Here is a 24,866-nt window from a genome sequence, read left to right as displayed (position 1 = left end):
AGAATAATTTCATTGCCCTTAAAACCCTCTGTGGTCTGCTTGTTCATCCCTCCTTTCCCTTAACCCTTGGCAAGCACTGATCTTTTTACTCTCTCCATAGTTTTGCCTTTTCCAGGATGTCATATAGTTGGAATCATACAGTATGTAGCCTTTTCAGATTGGCTTCTTTCACTTAGCAATATGCATTTAAGGTTCCTTCATGTCCTTTTATGGCTTGACAGCTCATTTCTTTTTAGCTTTGAATAATATTCCATTGTCTGGATGTACCACAATTTATTTATCCATTCACATATTGAAGGACAACTTGGTTGCTTCCACATTTTGACAATTATGAATAAAGCTGCTATGAACCTCTGTATAGAGGTTTTTTTGTAGGCATAAGGTTTTAATCCATTTGATTAAATACCAAGTAGCATAATTGCTGGGTTGCTATGGTATGAGTATGTCTGGTTTTGTAAATCAATGCCAAACTATTTTCCAAAGTGGCTGGCTGTATCGTTTTACATTCCCATCAGCAGTGTATGAGTGTTCCAATTTTCCCACATCAATATTTGCCATTGTTTTGTTTTCTTTTTCTTTTTTTGGCCTTGCCGCATGGCTTGTAGGATCTTAGTTCCCTCACCAGGGACTGAACCCGCACCCTCAGCAGTGAAAGCATGGAGTCCTAACCACTGAATTCCCTGCCATTGTCTTTTTTATTATAGCCATCCTAGTGGGTGTGAAGTAGCACTGTGGTTTTCATTTGCATTTCCCCAATGATGCTGAGAATCATTTCATGTGCTTATTAATCATTTGTATATCTTTAGAGAAATATCTATTGAAATCCCTCACCAATTTTATTTATTTATTTATTTATTTATTTATTTATTTATTTATTTATTTTGTGGTACGCGGGCCTCTCACTGTTGTGGCCTCTCCCGTTGCGGAGCACAGGCTCTGGACGCGCAGGTTCAGCGGCCATGGCTCACAGGCCCAGCCGCTCCGTGTCATGTGGGATCTTCCCGGACTGGGGCACGAACCCGTGTCCCCTGCATCGGCAGGCAGAGTCTCAGCCACTGCGCCACCAGGGAAGCCCCCTCACCAATTTTTAAATTGAGTTGTCTTTTTATTTCGAGTTTTAAGAGTTCTGTATAAATTCTGGGTACTAGATCCTTATCAGATAGATAATTTGCAAATATTTTCTCCTTTTGTGAGTTCTTTCCACTTTCTTGATAGTGTCCTTTGAAGTACAAGTATTTAATTTTGAATAAGTCCAATTTATCTAGTTTTTCTTTGGTTGCTTGTGCTTTTGGTGTCATATCTAAGAAATCACTACCTAATCTAGTATTGTGAAGATTTACACCAATATTTCCTTCTAAGAGTTGTATAGTTTTAGCCTTATATTTAGGTCTTCAATCCATTTTGAGTTAATTTTTGTATATCATGTGTGGTAGGGGTTCATTCTTTTGTATATGGATATCCAGTTGTCCCAACACCATTTGTTGAAAAAACTATTCTTTCCCCATTAAATGGTTTTGGCACCCTTGTCAACATCTTTACTCTTAACCATTACATACGTATGTGTGTACTTTGGTCGTGATGTATTTCTCACTGTGTGAGACACCATGCCTAAAAAACTTCTAAATGACATTTTGCAGAATATGTGAAAGGCTTTGGGCAGTAGAAAGGACCACTTGAGATGCAGGGAGACATTAAAAAAAGGCTACTATAGTAATCCAAGGAAAAGATAATTTTGGCCTTGAAAAATGTGACCCAAAAAGTAGACCGACTCCTGGGATACTTAAGAGCTAAAAATTAAGCAAGATTTATGATTGATTAGATGTGAGAGGCAGGGAGAGGGAGTTGTCAAGGGATGATTCCCAGGTTTCTGGATTGAAACATGATAATGTCTTTTACTGGGAGAAGGAATTTAGCTAATCTACACTGAAGTCTTATGGATTTATGAAAATTAATTTCCACATCTACAATTTAAAAATACTGCCAGATACTTAGAAACATCTGGCTCATTTTTCTCTTGCATCAGAAAAAGGAAGAAATGCTTTAAAATTCACCAGTGCCATGGTTTCACTAGTGACTCACACACTCCACAGTGCTTTTATATCCTACTGGTATCTTAAAGAAACTAACATTATTTACAGAAGGGCTATAAAATAGGTTGTTAAACAGAGCAGCAGGACCACTGTTGTTGGCCACTGCTTGTTAGAGATAAATGGGAAAGAGCTATAATGGCACTAAAAGGAATCCAGCATATTATTTTCTTTTCAAAAATATGAACTTCCCTACTTGGTCAACTGAAAATGACGAGAAGCAATGACAACCCAGTAGAAATGAACACAGTCCCTAGATTGTGGTTTCTAAAAGCTATTCTCCATCAAAAGGAACATTCCAGTGCTCCTTGGAAGACTGGCTGATGCCAGATCTAGGATGATATAGGGTATGTGCAGATCAGCCTGGTACATCCTGCTATACCAAAAAGCAAGGAAGCTATCAAAAACTGAGACTTGTTAAAAAAAAAACCTAGGAGCCCACAGTGAAAGACTCCCACCGGAGTCATTTAAAAACAGTATTCTATTGCTTTACAAGAAAGTTCTACTCCCTTAAAAACCAGGAATCTATACATAAACCAATTTCACTTACAATTAAAAAAAATTGTTTATGTAAGCTTTTCCTTCATATCCGCATGGCCTCTACTTATTAAAAAATCTCATAATGCCAGGGATTTATTTCTATTCATTACTATACACCTCAGGGTCTCAAACATTTACTGAATGAATGAATGGAGCTGGTACAGGTAATGTATAGCTAACTGCACAAAATTTTAAAAATAGGTATATTTTACTTCAGTGTAAAATGTCAGTATTTTCTTAAGCTAATATTCATTTCATCTTAATAGTAATCTTAATATTCATTTCATTTTAATAAACAGTTCATATAAAATTCTCACAGCTGTCTTACCCAGTGTCCTCCATTAACGCCAGAGTGATTCGAGAGAGGACTCGGTTCTGGGTGTGAGAACCAGTCATTGCTTCATTCTGAAAATCACCAACAGATTTTAATTAGAAGACTGGACTCCTTGCAAGTCCCAATAATTTCCGTGAGTGCTTTGATGTATATTTAAAATGTTGCAAGTGTGAGAGGCTGACAAAATATTGACTTAAAATAGTAGAATACACAAGTCTTCTTTAAGATGACAAGACTGAAGCTTAAAGCAAAATCTACTTTCTGCCTCAAATGTCTATAGTGTATACAATTTCCCTGTAATGATAGATAACTAGCATTTAGAATTCTGTGATGAAAATGAAGATAAATGTATGGAAACAGAAATACTGTAAAAACATTACACTATTCAGGCAAAGTAAAGTGGGTGGTTGAGACAGATGCCCAGATAATGGAGTGGGGAATGGAATACTTGCCTGAATTACAAAGAAAATGCTTTTATAACCAACTTTCTATACTTTGTGATCACAGAAATACATATTAATATGCAAAACAAGTATCACAGAATCATAGGATCAAAGGAGTTGCCTGAGGGACCCAAAATATCAAGGTCTACTAACTATCCAATGTCTTTTTTTTTTTTTTCCCAGTGTCTTAATTCGTATAATAAAATTCCTACCAGGAGGTCACCTAATGGTAAGGACTTCACTGTCTCTTAAGGAAGCATATTCTATCTTTGGGAAGCTCTGATTATTCCTTTTTTTGGGGGGGGGGGGGAGGGCGTCGCCTGCATGGCTTGCAGGATCTAAGTTCCCAGACCAGGGATCAAACCCATGCCCTCAGCAGTGAAAGCACGGAGCCCTAACCACTGGACTCCAGGGAATTCCTGTATTCTGCTAACCTTTATGTTGAACACTGGATGGCCATCTCAAGTACTTTAATATCATCTTTTAAAAAAAATAGTTCAAGGACACAAAGTTGATTTCAGAGGAAAGGCAGCAGTTAATGAAACTAATAAAATGACTACTCTCAAGTCTTCTATTGAAAACTAAGTAAATTTTCATTTCTGGCCAATCTACAGCTTTCTAAAGGGAATCACTTGAGAAAACTGCTTAAGGAAAATAAACTTATTCCCATGTGAGAAATAAGTGTACACGTCTTCCGTAAGTTTTTTTTTTTTTTTTTTTTTTGCGATATGTGGGCCTCTCACTGTCGTGGCCTCTCCCATTGCCGGACGCGCAAGCTCAGCGGCCATGGCTCACGGGCCCAGCCGCTCCGCGGCATGTGGGATCCTCCCGGACCGGGGCATGAACCCGTATCCCCTGCATCGGCAGGCGGACTCCCAACCACTGCGCCACCAGGGAGGCCCTTCCGTAAGTTTTTATCACTGTTACTTTGTGGTCACCTAGATGAGAACAGTCAGCACAAGCATTAATTTCACTCTTTTCATAATTTTGCTAACTTGGATCATGGTGTATGTAACCTGCAACTATTTAATTATTTAAACAGACGTCTAAAAAATATACACACACACACACACACACACACACACACATACACCCTTTGACCCAGAAATTCCATTTCCAGGGATTTATCCTCCCTTTTTCTATATAAACAAATCTGATCTTGCATTAACTTTCTAGTTCTGCTCCCCAGGAAACCTAATAAGGGTGGAATGTCAACTGTGTTACTAGGCAACAGGACCTAAGGAAAAAACACCACCTATTATGCCTCTAGACTTGGGATTACTATAAATGAACATGAATACCTGTTGGTAAACCACAGTTTTGGACTTCTCTGTGTGCAGTGACTCTTATGGGTATGTCCCTTACAGGCATCTGGAAGTTATGTCTATGAAACTGTTAAAAAAAGATGTTGGTTCTTATTTGGGACATGGTACTTCTAAGCCAGGCTGGTTCTTGCACCCCTCTATTATGGTCTTGTGCTTATGGTATGTGAGCTGGAGGGAGAGGGAGAGAGGCATGGATGACTGCCGTTAGACTACTGTGTAGAGCACTAGAGAAATGCCTGACTCTGCCATGCTGGCATGCTGTACTTTCTTTCTTGTATCCTTCTAATGGTTTTTGAATGTGACCTGTTTAGGTCTTATAGGTTTGACTGACTGTTTAGTTGAACCTAAGAACACCTACTGGAATGCCACTCCTGTAAGGCACTGAAGATATAAATAAATTGCTCATTACAACATTTTTAAGACAAAAAATTTAAAACATAATTATTCATTAAAAAGGATTGTTTTTACATTCATATAATACTATGTAGCTGTTTAAAAATGAGTAGATCCATGTATACAGTCTATTCTACTAATGCATGTATTTTTGTAATGTAAATGAGCTCATGTGAGACTAGTAAATAAGGGAATGACATCAGTATAAGATGGAATCATGTTGGTTCATAATGATTCCTCTCTGGATTTTAATGTTTTGTGCAATGGAGTAATAGCAGCTAAATTAATCACTTTGCTGTACACCTGAAACTAATACAACATTGTTAATCAACTATGTTCCAATATAAAATAAAAATTAAAAAACAAACAAAAAACCAAAATACACTAAGCAGAACACAGCAACAGAGGAATGCTGTGCTGTGTATGATACTCATTCACTCCATGTTCTTCCAATTGGCTCAGTATGGCCAGAGGCTTTGTCTTCGAAGTGTTTGTTGCATTGTTCTCTTACCTTTGTACATTTTACTCTTGTCCCCGTTATTCAGACTTATAGTCTCCCATATATCTACCATTGCCTTTTGCTATTGTTTAAGGTAAAGAAATACTAGAGTAAATACAGGAGTTTATTTATTGGAAATATGATGTCTTTTCAGACTGAGCTAGTACTTTTATTATGACTTATTGCTTTTGTTAATAACCTGGTATTTGTGTTTCCTACAATCCTTGTTATTTTTAGTGTTCGATTTTGAAGAAAGAGGTTCCTTAGGAAAGCATGCATTGTATGATAGCAGAAGCACTTATACTGCCTTGGAAAGATGTCTAAGATATATTGTTAAATGAAAAAAGTAGCATAAATGTATGAACCTATTAAAAAAAAACTGTGTGTCAGTGTTTCTGTCTATCTGTCTATCTAACATATCTGGAAGGATATTTTAAAAACTTAAATAGTGATTCCATCTGGAAAGTGGATCTGGAAAGCTAAAGGGGAAAGGGACTTTTAAAATTTTTTTACTTTATAACCTATTATATGTTTGATTAAGTTGAGTACGAATTCTTTTATTAAAGAAAAAATATGTCTAGTAAAATTCTAAAATAAACTGACCTCTAATAATCGCTTTTCCCAATGGTTGAGCTCAGTGCCCATACCACCTTGATTTTCAAGTTCCATTCCTTCCAGAATTGGACAGTTAAAATGTTTTCGTGCTTCATCCTAAGAATCAGAAAAAAATAAGTAAATAAACCCTACAAAAGTACAACATAATGGCAAACTCCTTACCACACTGGATATAATAAAGCAGTCATTAAAGAATTACTTTGGTGAGAAGAGAGAATGTCTTTTAAAAATATAGTTTTTAATATAATTAAATATTTTGATACTGTCACACTTTTCTTTGCTATTGAACTACTACTTCTCTTAATATTTTTTCCTCTATTTGAAGATTTTGGCTTTAAGTCATATATTTCAAAAAAGTTAGAGACTGGTATGATTGCCATTTGCAACTGTTGTGTCAACAACGATTTTAATGCAGGTATAAACTGCTCTTATTATGGATATAGTTTTTGTAAGAAAAATAAGTTGTTCATTAGAAAACAATTTTGTTCATTTGGTTTCATCTGTCCTTCAGTTAGAGATTTCCAGGGATGGGAAATATCCCAAGAACAGTGCAAAAGTTCAGAGGTCAGAAGGAGCTGTGTGTAGTCAAGGAAGGGGGAGAAGGGAGAATAGGTTTCTGTCATTAAATAAGAGGGTGTGATGATTAATTTTATGTGTCAACTTGGCTGGGCCACAGATAGCTGATCAAACATTATTCTGAATGTTTCTGTGAAGGTGTTTTTGGATGAGATTAACATTTAAATTAGTGGGCTTTAAGTAAAGCCGATCACTCTCTGTAACATAAATGGGCCAGTCAGTTGAAGGCCTTCATAGAACAAAGGCTGACTTTACCCCTGAGCAAGAAGGAATTTTGCCAGCCGACTTCTTCTGGACTCAAACTACAACTCTTCCCTGTGTCTTCAGGTTGCCAGCCTACCTCATCAGATTTTGGACCAGCCAATTACTTAAAATAAATCTCTTTATCTCTTTCTCTCTCAACACATCCTGTTGGTTCTGTTTTTCTGGAGAACCCTGACTAAAACAGACTCCAAATGAAACGACCAGCAATTATGCATATAGTACCAGGGATCCTAAGAGGTATCACAACAGAGCACTGGTATCACAACTTAAAGCAGTGGGTAGAATGCAGCCATAAGAGTCATCGCCAAATTTCTGTTTCCTCAGATTGTGCTTGACCTGTAGCTTTACTGTACTGCCTTTATATTATGTTTCCTACTACAGGCTTTGAAATTTAATCATTAGATCTTAAACAATAATGATTAGCAAAGAAGGGACCATAATGAACGAAAAGAGCAGATGGCTCATGAGACATGAAATTCAGTGATACTCACAACAACACGAGGTGTTACTAGAAGATACACAGTGTGAGGAACTCTCTTATTATCTCGAATATCCCACAATCTCTCCACTTTTCGAACTACTTTATCACTCCATTGATATAATCCAAGACTGCAATTAATGAATAAAAAGACAGTCCTTTTTGCAAATTCACCACCACTTTAAGTGTAAAAGTGTTTATGAATATAAATATGAAATTAAAATATTTGTGCTTACCATACACCAAGTGCAAGCAAAGACTTGATAGCATTTTCTAATTTAATCTTTTCAATAACTTTATGAGATTATCATCACTATTTTGCAGGTAAAGAGACAGAAGCTTAGAGAGATGAAGTAACTTGCTCAAATTCAAATAGCTAATTTTTGGCTAAGATGACAATGAATTACTTCCTCTTAACAAATTTACTGGATAAAATAGAAGTATGTCTAGAGACATATCTTAGTATTATACATAACAAAACTTAACAAAAGGTGACATTTTAATTTAGTGGGAAAGCATAATTTACTTAATAACTGTGCTGTAAAACTGTTTATCCTACTCGGAAAAACAAAATTAAATCCCTATTTTACCCCATATACAGAAATAAATTCCAGACAAATGTCAGTAAAAATGGCAGAGTAAGGACCCCTGAACTTCGTGAAAGCAATAGGGAAAGTATCAAAACTGGCCAAATGAACTTTTTCAGAACTCTGGAAATTAACCAAAGGCTTGTAGTAAGCCAGGAAGCACTTCTTTAAGAAAAATAGATGAATCTCAGTAAGAACAGCAAGCTTTGTGGCGTTTTCCCGTACCCTCTCTCCAGCTTTGTGGCAGCTTTGAAAACCAACAGCCCACAATCATGGTGAAAACCAGCAATCTGGCAGCCAAAGGGAACAGAAGGGGGTTGACTGGCAGAATGCATTAAAAAAAAAAAACATGATCCAACTATGTCTACAAGAGACACAGTTCAGAGTCAAGGATACAAATAGGTTGAACGTAAAAGGATTAAATGCCTTTTGTGCCCATGCCTTAGAAAGATTATTAATTCCTTTCCTTTTTCTGTGGCAAGGCAATGTTTAAACATAAATAGTGAAGAAAGCCAACAAGAAAATAATCAGTTTTTACCTCTTTAATAACTCCAATATCCTCTTCATCATTCACATTTCAAGATTAATGGTTTCTCCAAATAAATAGGTTAGGGCCAAATCCGACTCTTTCTATGTCTAACACCTTGAATTTCTTATTATTCTATTATGTCCATTTATACTGTAAGATTTCCTGCTTTTGAGGAATATCCCGAATGTAAGAAAGCACTGCAAATTATCAGCTTAACAATGGTTCTTGTGTGTAGGAATCTCTCTCCTCCTTACCTACATCACTGTGTAGATGTTGCCTATCTCACTATTTATGTTTCCCATAAAGACCACAATTCTTAGGAAAGACCAGACTTCTCCCCTACCACCAAACGAACACAATCTAGGAAGTAAAACATGTATTTCTACATTAGAATTGTTTCTTCACATGTACTCTAAAAAAATACTATGATGAATAAAGTACTATCTAATATTTACTTCTAGCTACCTAAATGGAGATCTTCGTGTGAGAATTAATTTTGTATTCTACATCCATATACCACTACTCTGAAAAAGATATGAAAGTGTCAGCACCCCGAGAAGGTTTCCTTATGCCCCTTCTCAATCTGTTCAACTTGTATGGCATTTAATAGCCTGCAGCTTCAAGTAAAACTACTAATCTGTCTTTTATCATTGACTGTTTTTAAATTCCATACAACTGAACTATGACTCTTTTTTTTTTGGCTGCGTTGGGTCTTTGTTGCTGTGCATGGGCTTTCTCCAGTTGCAGCGAGTGGGGGCTACTCGTCATTGCGGTGCACAGGCTTCTCACTGCAGTGGCTTCTCTTGTTGTGGAGCACGGGCTCTAGGTGCGCGGGCTTCAGTAGCTGTGGCACACGGGCTCAGTAGTTGTGGCTCACGGGCTTTAGAGCACAGGCTCAGTAGTTGTGGTACACTGGCTTAGTTGCTCTGCAGCATGAGGGATCTTCCCAGACCAGGGATCAAACCCATGTCCCCTGCATTAGCAGGTGGATTCTTTTTTTTTTTTTTTGCGGTACGCGGGCCTCTCACTGTTGTGGCCTCTCCCGTTGCGGAGTACAGGCTCCGGACGCGCAGCCTCAGCGGCCATGGCTCACAGGCCTAGCCGCTCCGTGGCATGTGGGATCTTCCCGGACCGGGGCACGAACCCGTGTCCCCTGCATCGGCAGGCGGACTCTCAACCACTGCGCCACCAGGGAAGCCCATGCAGGTGGATTCTTAACCACCGTGCCACCAGGGAAGTCCCTGGACTACGACTTCTTTTATTGAACCTTGTAACTGTGATATTCATACACTTTATTGCATGCAGCAGTAATGTGTTCTTTTTAGTGCCTTGTAGTTTTTGGTTATAGGAATATATCACGATTTATTTATCCATTCTTCTATTGATGGACCTTTGGGTGGTTTCCATTTTTTGTTTATTAATAACAAAACTGCCATGAACATTCATTTACATGTCTTTTTATGGACATGTGCTCTTTAGAGATTTATTTTTTATATAAATGCATGCAAATGGTTATAGTTCTGTGACTGATATTCTATATAAAATTCTTGATAATTTTTTTTTAGTAATTCTTGGTATTATTTCTTTTAGGCCCTGAACCTCTAGGTCACTGTTAATATGATGTGCTAAATAAAATCCCAGTTAACATATAAATATTGCCATGTACAGGCAATAATTATTAAAAAACCAAACTATAACCAACCCATATTTTCCCATGGCCTGACTCTCCTATAAAGTAATACAAGCTACAGAGTGGTGAAAAAGAGCTCTGCCTGGCAAAGAGTCCTGGCTCTTTGGATAAATCACTTAAGTTTTCTCCATCTCAATTGTTTCATCTGTAAAATGAAAAGGTGAAGCTAAATGAACTCTTTTTTTTTTTATTGGAGTATAATTGTTTTATAATGTTGTGTTAGTTTCTGCTGTACAACGAAGTGAATCAGCTATGTGTATACATATATCCCATCCCTCTTGGACCTCCCTCCCACCCTGCACCCCCATCCCATCCATCTAGGTCATCACAGAGCACTGAGCTGAGCTCCCTGTGCTATACAGCAGGTTCCCACCAGCTAGCTATTTTACACATGGTAGTGTATACATGTCAATCCTAATCTCCCAATTCACCCCACCCTTATATCCTATCTTGTTTTAATAAGATAGGACATACAATCTTCTTAGGCTAGCCATAAAGCCACTATTATTTATGGAACTTAACATGCTATGATTCTCAGCTGCTAGTCTTAGCACTCTCCTAAAAGAGAAGAACAAGAACCAAAAAAACCAAATACCTATAGTTAAAAGGTGGGAGACCATCTGCAAATCTTGAAGTTAGAGGATTTCCATCTTTATCATGGTAGAATGCAAATAGCCCAGCAGAGAAACCCTGTAAGAAAAAGTTCAAAATGTCTTTCAGTGAAAAATATCAAATCTGATTATAGATATCACAACATGCCACTATCAAAAAAAGAGAGCACTGATACAACCACATAAAAGCGTCGGGCCAATACTTCTACAGGAACTTGCCATATACTGGAATTGGACTGAAATTAAGTGTTTCATATTATGAATTTTAAATTTCAATTACTTGAGATAATTCTAAGTGAGGAAACCAAAAGTAATAGTAACAAAGACATTCTTTGGTTGGTATAGACAATGCATTTATTTGTTTAAAGACGTGTTTATAATAGTTGGTCCTCTTCACATGAACTTACTAACAAACTCTACAATTGCAACCAGGGAATGTTACTATTAACAACAATTAACAATACAGTTTAGAGCAGGGGGGTGTGCTCCTAAGATCACTCATAAAAATTCAAAGCCTTTGATACCGAAGTCCATATTTAATATATATCTATATCTAAAATAAAAAAGACTATAAATGTGTGTTTATGTGGGGGGGTGTATACTTCGGAAAAAAGACAAGGTTGTCCACTCTCACCACTATTATTCAACATAGTTTTGGAAGTTTTAGCCACAGCAATCAGAGAAGAAAAGGAAATAAAAGGAATCCAAATCGGAAAAGAAGAAGTAAAGCTGTCACTGTTTGCAGATGACATGATACTATACATAGAGAATCCTAAAGATGCTACCAGAAAACTACTAGAGCTAATCAATGAATTTGGTAAAGTAGCAGGATACAAAATTAATGCACAGAAATCTCTGGCATTCCTATATACTAACGATGAAAAATCTGAAAGTGAAATCAAGAAAACACTCCCATTTACCATTGCAACAAAAAGAATAAAATATCTAGGAATAAACCTACCTAAGGAGACAAAAGACCTGTATGCAGAAAATTATAAGACACTGATGAAAGAAATTAAAGATGATACAAACAGATGGAGAGATATACCATGTTCTTGGATTGGAAGAATCAACATTGTGAAAATGACTCTACTCCCCAAAGCAATCTATAGATTCAATGCAATCCCTATCAAACTACCACTGGCATTTTTCACAGAACTAGAACAAAAAATTTCACAATTTGTATGGAAACACAAAAGACCCCGAATAGCCAAAGCAATCTTGAGAACAAAAAATGGAGCTGGAGGAATCAGGCTGCCTGACTTCAGACTATACTACAAAGCTACAGTAATCAAGACAGTATGGTACTGGCACAAAAACAGAAAGATAGATCAATGGAATAGGATAGAAAGCCCAGAGATAAACCCATGCACATATGGTCACCTTATCTTTGATAAAGGTGGCAGGAATATACAGTGGAGAAAGGACAGCCTCTTCAATAAGTGGTGCTGGGAAAATTGGACAGGTACATGTAAAAGTATGAGATTAGATCACTCCCTAACACCATACACAAAAATAAGCTCAAAATGGATTAAAGACCTAAATGTAAGGCCAGAAACTATCAAACTCTTAGAGGAAAACATAGGCAGAACACTCTATGACATAAATCACAGCAAGATCCTTCTTGACCCATCTCCTAGAGTAATGGAGATAAAAACAAAAATAAACAAATGGGACCTAATGAAACTTCAAAGCTTTTGCACAGCAAAGGAAACCATAAACAAGACCAAAAGACAACCCTCAGAATGGGAGAAAATATTTGCAAATGAATCAACTGACAAAGGATTAATCTCTAAAATTTACAGGCAGCTCATGCAGCTCAATAACAAAAAAATAAACAACCCAATCCAAAAATGGGCAGAAGACCTAAATAGACATTTCTCCAAAGAAGATATACAGACTGCCAACAAACACATGAAAGAATGCTCAACATCATTAATCATTAGAGAAATGCAAATCAAAACTACAATGAGATATCATCTCACACCAGTCAGAATGGCCATCATCAAAAAATCTAGAAACAATAAATGCTGGAGAGGGTGTGGAGAAAAGGGAACACTCTTGCACTGCTGGTGGGAATGTGAATTGGTTCAGCCACTATGGAGAACAGTATGGAGGTTCCTTAAAAAACTACAAATAGAACTACCATATGACCCAGCAATCCCACTACTAGGTATATACCCTGAGGAAACCAGAATTCAGAAAGAGTCATGTACCAAAATGTTCATTGCAGCTCTATTTACAATAGCCCGGAGATGGAAACAACCTAAGTGCCCGTCGTCGGATGAATGGATAAAGAAGATGTGGCACATATATACAATGGAATATTACTCAGCCATAAAAAGAAACGAAATTGAGCTATTTGTAATGAGGTGGATAGATCTAGAGTCTGTCATACAGAGTGAAGTTTTTTTTTTTTTTTTTTTTTGCGGTACACGGGCCTCTCACTGTTGGGGCCTCTCCCGCTGCTGAGCACAGGCTCCGGAAGCGCAGGCTCAGTGGCCATGGCTCATGGGCCCAGCTGCTCCGCGGCATGTGGGATCTTCCCAGCCTGGGGCACGAACCCATGTCCCCTGCATCAGCAGGCGGACTCTCAACCACTGCACCACCAGGGAAGCCCTTAAGTATGTTTTATACACTGAGACTATGCTATAGTTTATATCCAAATAACTAACAATCACAAATGATAACTTAATTAATCTATTTCTTTGGCAAATGTCTTTGCTTACATAACTGTGGCCTGTGTCATTCAAGGCTTGCCAAAATGATTAATGGAATCCAGAGTATTGTTTTATTCCTACATTTCTTCTTTTTTAATCTCTGAAGATGCAAAGAACATTTAATGGAGTCAGGTAAGAAAATCTAAAGTTTTTAATATACAATTCACTGAGGTTATATAAAGCTTAAAATAGTATGCTGTGCCTCATCTTTCATAATATTCTAAATACACATTTTTTTCCACAATATCAATTTGAAAATTTTTCTAAGCACTCACATTTCAGAAGGCTTATCTGGTATTGAAAGAACCAGGAATGACTGTATTTGATAGCTAGAGCATATATAACTTTATAGGGAATAAGTGTATTTGTTAAACATTTAATTCTTAGCATCCTCCAGGATGGTTTCTGAGACAAACTAATATTTTAAATTTCCTAGGTTTTTACACTTTTTTAAATAATTCAAATACACAAAAAAGTTTAAAAATCTAATAGAAACTTATGTATACTCTTTAAGAGGATTTAAGATATTCGTTTTGCCACATTTTCTTCAGACTTTTTTTTAAGAAATAAAACACTGCAGAATAAATATCGTTGAAGGCCCATTTACCTTCACCCTTTCTCTTCCCACTTTTCCCAGAGGTAATCACTACCTTAAAGTCAATGTACATAGCAACTCTCACACGTTTTTATATTCAATGGTGTCTGACTTTAATTTGAGATTCCCTGATTGCTAAAGTAAATCTGAATATGTTCTCATATACTTCTTGGCCAATTGGACCTTTTCTTTTGTGACCTGCCTGTTCATAACCTAATTTACCTCATGCCTGGGACCTCTGCATTCATGTTCACTTATATACTAGACTTAAAACCTGCTGTTTTTTTTCTGGTTCTCTCAACACCAAGTATCTATTGTTTTTGGAGCTTAAAGCTTAAAATGTTACTTAGAATGATGCTTGCCTTTCATCACAACAGCAGGTTTGACTTACTTTTTTAATAAAAGGAAAAGAGATGATTCATTTTAGAATCTCCCTACTTGAAGAACAGAAGTGCTATCTGGATACACTAGAGTTTCACTGAATTATCCAAGGTATTTGCTGATTTAAAGACTGAGGTCATACCTAATAGCTCACGAAATAAGACTAATAAATGATAGCCACTAATTTTATTATACCTTACTATGTAGAGCATGGTGCTAAGCCATTTATGTTTCGTCTTATTTAATCTTCAAGAAAAAAATCCATTGTAGTATGTACTACTATATTCATTTTATAGATGAAACAGAGGCTTACAAAGGCTAAATAATTTATAATAGATCCCAAAGATTTTTAGCAGTAAAGCTAAAGAGATTCACACCTAGATCTGTGTGATCCATTCTCTCCCTCTCTCTTTTTTTAAATAATGTACGCTATAGTGGGTGCTACCATTTTTTTTTAATTTTTGCTTTTTATAAATTTATTAATTTATTTCTGGCTGCGTTGGGTCTTTGTTGCTGCATGGGGGCTTTCTCTAGTTGCGGTGAGCGGGGGCTACTCTTCATTGGGGTGTGCAGGCTTCTCATTGCGGTGGCTTATCTTGTTGTGGAGCACCTGCTCTAGGCACGTGGGCTTCAGTAGTTGTGGCATGTGGGCTCAGTAGTCGTGGCTCACAGGCTCTAGGGCACAGGCTCAGTAGTTGTGGTGCACAGGCTTAGTTGCTCCGTGGCATGTGGGATCTTCCCAGATCAGGGATTGAACCTGTGTCCCCTGCGCTGGCAGGCAGATTCTTAACCACTGCACCACCAGGGAAGTCCCATTCTCTCTCTTAATCACTGCATTTTACTCCCATCTATTTTCTAAACATGTGAATGACATCAGGAGGACATTTCCTAGGTTTTAGGCAACTTTATTTAATTCCCCAGACATATTGTAAAAGTTTACTACTTTGGACCAATTGGGGAAAAGCAAAGTTCTGAATCAGTTAGTAAATATAAAATTCAGAAAGTCTAAATAGACCAAGAACACTTTTAGAAATGAGATCTCTGTAAGAGATAAGAAAGATCTATAATTAGCATATCAGCTATCATTTTAGATGAAAGTGAATTTTTTTTAATTACTAAGTTTTTTCTTAAGAAGCTTAATCATTTTTTCAGAACTCCTATTTGCCCAATGGATTTACTTGTTTCATTATTTTAGGTAGTATAACTCAACCGAGCTGCTATCCTAATCATTAAAAATTGTCTACTGGCAGAGGCCTAATCAACTAGGTTTTACTGAACATGACCTAAGAAGCCACAAAATCTTAAATTTTAACATATACATCAAAATGAGAGTATAATCAGAAAATCAAGGCATGAAGGAGAGAACAATAGTTAACAGCAAAATTTACCAGGGCATGAATAATCTCATGTTTCACTGTAGACAGCATCCCAACAAACTCCTGAGGCTGGGTAGAGATCATATTTGGACACAGGTTAGCATATCCTGCAATTGGCCTGTTAAAACAGACATTAAGTTTTTAATTATATTCCAGGACAATATATATTATACTTATTAACCTATATTTTTCTATCAAAAACTGATCAAGGTCAGAAAAATCTTTGTGAAATATCAAATGTCATTTTATAACATAACATCTAACTTTCACTATCTTTTACTTTCAAGACATATACCTGTGTTCTCCTATGACATGGCTAATCAACAGCTGTTCCCTCAAGAGGATAGAGTCAGTTAATTATACTTCAGTGTGAATTTGTAAAGTATGTCAATATGTACCAAAAAAGGAAATGAACTAAAAAATTTTAATTATAACACTATTTTACTTGCAAAATTCATTTCTGACTTCAGCATTTCACTATATATATAGGCACAGGGACAGACAAGTAGGTAGAGAGGAAAAGTAGGTACAAAAGAGGACAATAAGCAAGTCATTCAGGTTGCTGCAAGTTGCTGAACCTTCTGATTTCCATTTCACTATCCCCCTTCTCCTGTTGCAATAACGCCTTCATTGACATAAATTTTTAAAAAATTTATTTATTTAATTTATTTATTTTTGGCTGTGTTGGGTCTTTGCTGCTGCGCATGGGCTTTCTTCTAGTGTGGTGAGCGGGGGTTACTCTTCGCTGCGGTGCGCGGCCTTCTCACTGCGGTGGCTTCTCTTGCTGCAGAGCACGGGCTCTAGGTGCGCAGGCTTCAGTAGTTGTAGCACACAGGCTCTAGAGCGCAGGCTCAGTAGTTGTGGTGCATGGGTTTAGTCACTCTGCGGCATGTGGGATCTTCCCAGACCAGGGCTCGAACCCATGACCCCTGCATTGGCAGGTGGATTCTTAACCACTGCCACCAGGGAAGCGCAACATAAAGACTTTTATCTTCCTATTATCTTCTTTCATACAGTATTCTATACCTTCTAGAATCTACAGAATTCTATATCTCTGAGCCTAGAACTTGAGAGTCCAAGAGCTCACGAGGACCCACAGTAATTCAATCAGTTTCACCAGGCACCCACCTGCCTTTCAAAAACTGTGACAAACAGTAAGGAACCCCAAGGTATTTCTCCCAACACTACCTCAACATTTTATCATAGAAATACCACAAACCTCCCCAAATGGTGATGGCCTATTTACAGAGTAACATTTGCCTTATTTAGTTAAAAAAACATACAGCACACTTTCTTCATACTTGAAAACAACAGACTTACACTTAGAAAAGTATGAGTATAATTCACTCACCAAAATATTGCCACGGTGACCTCTAAGATATAAAATAAACGTCACTATCAGGCTTAAACCCTGTCAGGGACTTCCTACTGCATTTAGAATGAAACAGCCCTATCTACTTCTCCCTCCAATGCATCCCCTAAAGCTCTCATCCTCAAACACAGTTTCCACTGGAGTGGCTTCTAAGAGCAACAGGTAGACACAGCATTTTCCTAACATAAGCTCTTTCTCCAGCTCTTTATTTGGCTGAAGCCTATCAATTTTCAGGTTATATCTAAAGTTTCACTTTTTCAAAGAGGTCTTTTTTGCCCAGTTGATCTAAATTATGTTTCCCCCTTTTGTTCTCTTTTATGTTGCAACACCCTGTCTTTTTCTACAAAGTATTTATCATATTTGAAGTCACATGTCTATTTGTATCAGTATTTAACTAATATCTGACTCCCTCTGTAATTTGTAAGTTCCATGAGACAGGTACACGTGTCTATTTTGTTCACCTAGTCTGCTGGCAACATATTAAGCACTCAAATATTTATGGAATGAATTAACGCAATATAGCAGTTTTGAAGGAAAGTTTCACTTCTATCAAAAAGATTCAAAAAGAACACTTAAGATACTGCTCTTCTAACATCAACATTCTCCTCATAAGAAACCAAAATTTTCCCCAGGTATGAGAATACATACATGAGTAGCTTCAGATTCACTGACATGAGGAACATTTATTCTTTCAGCTAGTTATTCATACCTAAACTGAACCAAATGTTCAAGTACCTTAAAGAAATATAATAGCAGTGAAATGAAAGTGAGATGCATCTCTGGGCTATGAGATTCTCATCTATGTGATAACTCCTATGTTGGATTCTCTCCCCAAAAGAGAATTAGATACTTTAAGTACCTTCAGTATTATCAGATCCTGAAAGGAGCTGAACTAATCTAGACCCATCTCAACATGGGATTTTATATCTCTCTCCCTACTTCCCCAGGGAAGCCATTCTGTTCCGAATACATAAGGTTCGCTTTAACATGACTTTTGTTTAAAAAAGTAATTAAAGCTCATTGGAAAAAGCTATATATCCAAACATATAGAAATGTATGAAGAAAAAAGTAAAATTTCCCTATTTTACAAACTACCACCACTAAATTCCACTATCACAGGTAACTGCTATCAACAATTGGGGTGCTTTATGTTTTAGAGTGACCAGCCATCCTGGTTTGCCTAGGACTGAGGGATTTCCCAGGATATGGGACTTTCAGGGCTAAACCAAGGGTACTCCCGAGAAAATTGGGATAGCGGGTAATCGTAATTATTTTTGACTTTTACTTTAGCACATTCAAGTCCATACACAGATTTTTAAAACAAGTATGAAATCGTATTATGTACACTGTTTTGCAATGTTCTTCTGACATTCAACAGTATATTAAAAATGAGATTGTGTGTGTGCACAATCCATATGGTTGAGGTCAAATTAAGATAAAGAGCCATGGGCTTCCCTGGTGGCGCAGTGGTTGAGAGTCCGCCTGTCGATGCAGGGGACATGGGTTCGTGCCCCGGTCTGGGAAGATCCCACATGCCGCGGAGTGGCTGAGCCCGTGAGCCACGGCTGCTGAGCCTGTGCGTCCGGAGCCTGTGCTCCGCAAGGGGAGAGGCCACAGCAGTGAGAGGCCCGCGTACAGCAAAAAAAAAAAAAAAAAAAAAAAAAAAAAAAAAGATAAAGAGCCATGATTTTGCAGCACTGCTATTATGAAGGTATATTTCTCAAAGACATCTACTTTAAGAAGTATCTCATTTTATCAAGTAACTTGTCATTCATTTAGCACTTCAAATACCATATTTCCTTGATATTGAGACACCAGTAATTATAAAATATCATAAATTTAATGACAGCTTCTCAGAGAAAAAGGAACAATCTATTAAATACATATATTCTTTTTACTAAACAATAGCACATATACATCTGCAAAACCATATAGCACTTCCTTCTTCAGTAATATATTAAATATTTGACTCGATGCATTCTCAACATTCAGAAGCTAAAGATTTTTGAGCTTATTTCATGGATCAACAATTACATAGTAACACGCTAACAGACTGCTTTCATAATCTATGAGGCTGATTTTGACCTCCTTACCACCTTCAGTATTGACAGTATAACTCTGAAGCATATATTAGGGTTTCCTTTGTATTGGCTACTTGGTCCTACTAATAATTTCATTTTTTCTTTAAATTAATTAGATATCAATAGAAGTGAAACAGCTCTTTAAAGTCAGCTAGTATTTTGATAGGTAGATGAATGTTCAGGAACTCAGCAACGGCCTTACATTCACTGGACCACTGAATGTGGTCACATTAACTCTCCTAGATTTGAGAACGTCACATACAAACTATACTGAGACATACCAGTTTCTACTGCCTTTAACTGATTTGTCTGGTGTGTTACAGGCAATCTTCTGTATGCATAACAACTTTATTTCAAGGCTGCTTCACTGAGAAAAATTTTTTGAAATATTTTTTAAATAAAAAAGAGGGAGTGGCTAGGCCCGTGAGCCATGGCCGCTAAGCCTGCGTGTCCGAAGCCTGTGCTCCGCAACGGGAAAGGCCACAACAGTGAGAGGCCTGCGTACCGCCAAAGAAAAAAAAGAGGACTCTTTTTTTTTTTTTGGCATGTGGGATCTTAGACCAACCGGGGACTGGACTGGCTCCTCCTGCAGTGGAAGTGTGGAGACTTAACCACTGGACCGCCAGGGAAGTTCCGGGACGCTAAATTTTTTAGAGATAATTAAGCTAAGTGAAGGATATAATGATATGACAATTAGATGAACAGTTATTTTGAACATCTTACAGTTCAGCACAGAAGTGCTAAAATTAAAGTTCAAACTGCTTCCTTAGAGAGGTGTCATCACTTTCAAAGAAAATTCTATTGCAGTAGACTTTTCCTTTGGAATTGGTACTTATATTACCATATGCATAGCAGTTGCATAACCTGGTTCCCCCACCACACCCCAATCCAGGCAGTATGCCATTTCTTACTACTGGAGGTAATCTGGCAAATGCAAACTTCTTGTACTCTCAACACTTAGAATATGGTTTAAGAGTTCTTATTTCAGATCTTGGGAAATAAGTCTCAGGGGAAAGTTTACCTGTCCATTTTTGCCTCCTGCTGACAATAGGCTGCATAAGAGATGATGTTTTCATGGCTGCACCTCTCAGTGGCCAGAGCACCAACATAAAGAACAAAGTCTGCATCCTGGACTCCCTCTTGGTCTGGCACACCCACTGCTCCACAGGGCCACTTACCCCCACAGCAGACTCTGCATTGCTATGCCCATGGGGAACAACAACGGAAAAACAGACCAGAGATGAGGTTAGCTATCAGGACTTTTAATTTATAATGAATCCAGACTCTAAATATGTATGATTTAATTTTTATTTATTATCCTTCAGCTTTTATCAAAATCCATACCTCTCTCTACTCAATTCCTATCTCTAATTTTAATTTTATTTTATTAAAATTTCTACTTTATATACTATAATCATAAATGTATAATATTAATTAAAACAAAAAATTGCTATTTATAAAGGGCATCCAACCAGGGTACAAAAAAGACAGCAATAGAAAAGGTTTTATTAAACCCTGAAACTAGGTGAAAATTACAAGGGACCTTCTTGTACACATTTTTTTTAGCAATTTCCCGTGAATCTATAGTTACTTCAAAACTAATTAATAAAAAACTTTATTTACTGGAAGTATTTTCCTATTATAAGTAATTCATGTATCTTGTTAAAAATTCAGATAATACTAAAGTATATAAGGTAAAAAGTTAAAGTCATCTTGTAATATTACCTTTGTTTCTAGTTTTCTAAGCAAACTTTGCCCTTTTAACATACGTTTTTTAGAGAACTTCTTCTATCAAAGTTCCTAAACAATCATAATCTCCAAATTATAAATAGGAAAATCAGTAAATGGTGTTTTTTTAAGGCATAGGTGATGCTTGTAGAGAGAGAAAAGACAGAAATTCTCATTTCATTACATTGTTTAGTCTTGCTTCTCTAATACATGTATTTATAATTTTAAAATTCAATTACTTTAATCTATTAATAGTTGATATTAAGAAAAGCTGTGATTTAATAGCATTCTTTCACATGATCTCTCATTTATTTAAAAATAAAAAATCAGGACCCCCAAGAAGATAAGTAGAAAGCAGAATTTGAAAAAGCCAAAAGAATTAAAAACAAAAATACCTTAGGAAATAAGCAAAGAAATATGCCTTAAAATGTCTAGGAAACATCTCTAAATGTCTCAGGAAAAGAGATAAATATGTAATTAACAGGTTGTTTTAATTTTTAAACATGTTCCCAAAACCCTCTATGCTTTCAAGAAATTTGATAAAAGAAATGGAAGCTGAGTAAGTTAGCTGTATTAGTGCCAATATACAGGGTTCTAAAAGCCTTTAGTGAGCTTCAAATACTCTGAGAAAAAAATTATAAAGTAAACTTCAACTATATGCTTAATTTTGTTTACAAAGTCAATGTTTAATAATGTATTCATTTTCTAAAAGTAATGAGAGAACACAGCTCAATAGAGAAAAGCAGCTAAAGCAATAATCATATTTTCCAAAATACAGGTGTAAATAAATTGGCTTTCTGGTTTACACATTTAAACTTTTTATATTTTTTCTGATACAAATAATGGATGCTTAATATGAAAAATCAGAACATTACAAAAATGTATAAGTTACCAAATAAAAGCCCCCCATAATCCAACTCAATGAAAACCATTAAAATTTTAATGTCTCCAGATTTTTTAATATATGTATACCTCCAGATTACTTCATTTTTATATGTGTGTATACACTTCTTATTTTTATGCTTTTATTTCAGCTTTATTGAAAGCCGAATAATGGATGATAATTTTTAAATGAAATAGACTAACTACCCATACTGATTTACAACTTTTTTTTCCATTTAAAAGCTTAACTATCTTTCCAAATCAGTATATAAAGATCTATTTTGTTCTTTTTTTTTTTTTTAATATTGTTCATTTCTTTTGGCTGCACCGGATGTTAGTTGTGGCATGCAGACTCTTAGTTGCGGCATGCATATGGGATCTAGTTCCCCAAACAGGGATTGAACCTGGGCCCCCTGCATTGGGAGCACAAAGTCTTACCCGCTGGACCACCAGGGAAGTCCTTCTACTTCATTCTTTAACAGCTGTGTAGTGCTCCATTATGTGGTTATGCCATAACTTAATTAATATTAATATAGGCATATTTATAGTTTTGCAAAGAATATCCCTGAACATATATTACATAGTTATAAGTATTTCTATGGAATACATTTCCAGGTTGGGTTAAAGCATACACATAATGTGTATAATGTTGAAGAGATAATGTTAAATTGCCCTCTAAAAATTCTGAGATATATAGCTGCTAAAAGATGTTTTGGAGGGCAAAGATAAAGTCCTAAGCAGAAATGATTCAGCAGCACCAGAGATAAATTGAAAAAAGAAAAAAATAATTAAATTCACTTGAAAACCAATGAAAGAATAAAATCAGCACACCTAACTGTGATTACTTTTGGTAGAGAATGAAGCTTTTGAACTTAAGTCTGTAAAATCTTCTTAGTGACAATCACAGACTGAAAATCTGTCATAAGTTTATCCTAAAGAATAAGAACATTGCTAAGAGCAGGGTGAAATACCTGGAGGTGCTCCTCAGGCACTATAACGGGGCCACATTTTGTATGCTCTGCACATTCCTCAGTACAGCATCTATGGTGATCATTTTCCTTCCGTAGGTATTGGTATTGGTTTGTTGCACATTGTCTTCAATTCATTCGTACATCAAAGTTTAATTACCAAAAAAAAATAAAGATGAGTTCACAGCAGTTAAAACATTGTAAAAAACTAGTAGCTGCTATATTTATTTCATTTATAATAGTTACTATTTTAGTTAGAAAAGTAGTCTAAGAAAGAATTTTGGTTACATGGCAAATCCTTTTGATCTGGGTTTTCAAACACTCAAATACTTCAAAAGCCAATACTGTACACATGAAGGAGGAAGGAAGGGGATATGGGAAAAAGGGTACAACTATACCCAAGGAAAAGACCCAGTGGGTCACCTCATAATGGAAAATCGGGGAAAGAATGATTACCCAACAGATGCTCTTTTATTCTTTTTAAATATCTTACAGTTTGGTCTCCAGGAACCAGCATAATAAAATACTCCAGTATAAAACTCACAATTTGCCATACTGACAGAATGGGGTGGGCAGAGTACTAAACAACTGAAGAAAATGACCTGTGTGTAATGTGACATACCTACTAAGTAATATGGTGCCCGCAGGTCTACGAACCTGAAAAGTCTTCTCTAAATAAGAAACAGCTTGTGGAAAAAGTTTGGTCTAAATAAAAGTTGGAAAAAAAAAACCAGTCAGAATTACAGCTAAAAGATAAACTATATTTAAAACAAGTAAGCATAGGATATTAATGACTAAGGGGAAAGAAGGAAAAAGCCTTATAATTCTGGAATATAGGTACTAGTCAAAGGTTGTGTGACTAGGGCTGGGGAAAGATTGAGTCTAGGAGCAAAGGAATTTCCTCATTTACTAGGTTAGTTTGGAGGAAAGAACACCAGAAAGTTCCTTTCCTACCCCATTTAAATAGAATATTATAAAACATAAATCGCAACTATTAATCTTTCTTTCAATTTGAGACTGATTTAGATTATTCCAACATGAAGGTAGTTTATGTTAAGAAAATCATATATTTAGAAGATCTACTTTAGCCTCACCCATTTCTGTGGCCCATAATGAATTGGCTTAATGTGTGTATGTGCCTCTGTAACAGTTAAAAAACTTATGAGGCTAGCACCTCTATAAATGACCTTGGCATTTCATACTATCAGGCCAATTAATCTTCAGGAGAATGAGCATTTCCACCAAGAGAATAGTGTTCTCAATGTTTTTAAAACATCGTCTTTTTCATCCTATCCGAAGCATGCTCTGGTCCCCTAAAACTTAAGAGGACAAGTAAAAATATGAGAATGATTTAATATCAAATTATAAAATGAGAAGACTAACAATATCAAATATGAACAAAGTTTTGGTGAGTGCATCACAAAAACACCTTGGTGATAATGAGAAATACATTCACTACCAACACCTTTTATTCAGTCATTCACAAAATGGTCATGTGTATGTTTTTCATTACTGAAGTAAAATTTACATACAATAAAATGCACCATTTTAAGTGTCCAATTCAAGCTATGAGTATTTATTACATACCTTTACAAGGTGTCTTTTCTCAGGGAGCAACCTGAAAATGATGACATAAAACATAAAGATTGCCATACTGAGGGCAAACCACTATCTCATTTTTGTTCAGAATATAACTGGCAGGAGTCCCAAGGAATGCTTTGTGGAAGCATGCCATATCAGTCCCTCTAAATCTCAATGAGCATTTAAGAGTTGATCACATACTGTCTCATTC

At 36.4% G+C, this 24,866-nt stretch overlaps 1 protein-coding gene across 2 annotated transcripts in view; it reads right to left on the bottom strand.

The window, feature by feature from the left end:
- LMLN (leishmanolysin like peptidase) overlaps positions 1-24,866 on the bottom strand; it is a 75,006-nt gene that overhangs the window by 28,470 nt on the left and 21,670 nt on the right. For both annotated transcript variants that reach the window (XM_007447597.1, XM_007447596.1), the window contains exons 3-11: positions 24,662-24,692; positions 23,697-23,779; positions 23,078-23,201; positions 20,518-20,696; positions 16,056-16,161; positions 10,956-11,050; positions 7,568-7,685; positions 6,225-6,332; positions 2,956-3,032 (exon numbers count right to left, since the gene is read on the bottom strand). In XM_007447597.1, coding sequence (XP_007447659.1) covers positions 2,956-3,032; positions 6,225-6,332; positions 7,568-7,685; positions 10,956-11,050; positions 16,056-16,161; positions 20,518-20,696; positions 23,078-23,201; positions 23,697-23,779; positions 24,662-24,692 — 921 coding nt within the window. The remainder of the gene's footprint in view (positions 1-2,955; positions 3,033-6,224; positions 6,333-7,567; positions 7,686-10,955; positions 11,051-16,055; positions 16,162-20,517; positions 20,697-23,077; positions 23,202-23,696; positions 23,780-24,661; positions 24,693-24,866) is intronic.

The sequence above is a fragment of the Lipotes vexillifer genome, unplaced genomic scaffold (genome assembly GCF_000442215.2).
Source record: "Lipotes vexillifer unplaced genomic scaffold, Lipotes_vexillifer_v1.1 scaffold823, whole genome shotgun sequence".
NCBI classification, from domain to species: domain Eukaryota; kingdom Metazoa; phylum Chordata; class Mammalia; order Artiodactyla; family Lipotidae; genus Lipotes; species Lipotes vexillifer.
Note: the sequence above shows the minus strand (reverse complement) of the source record. Positions and strands in the feature narration are given on the sequence as shown.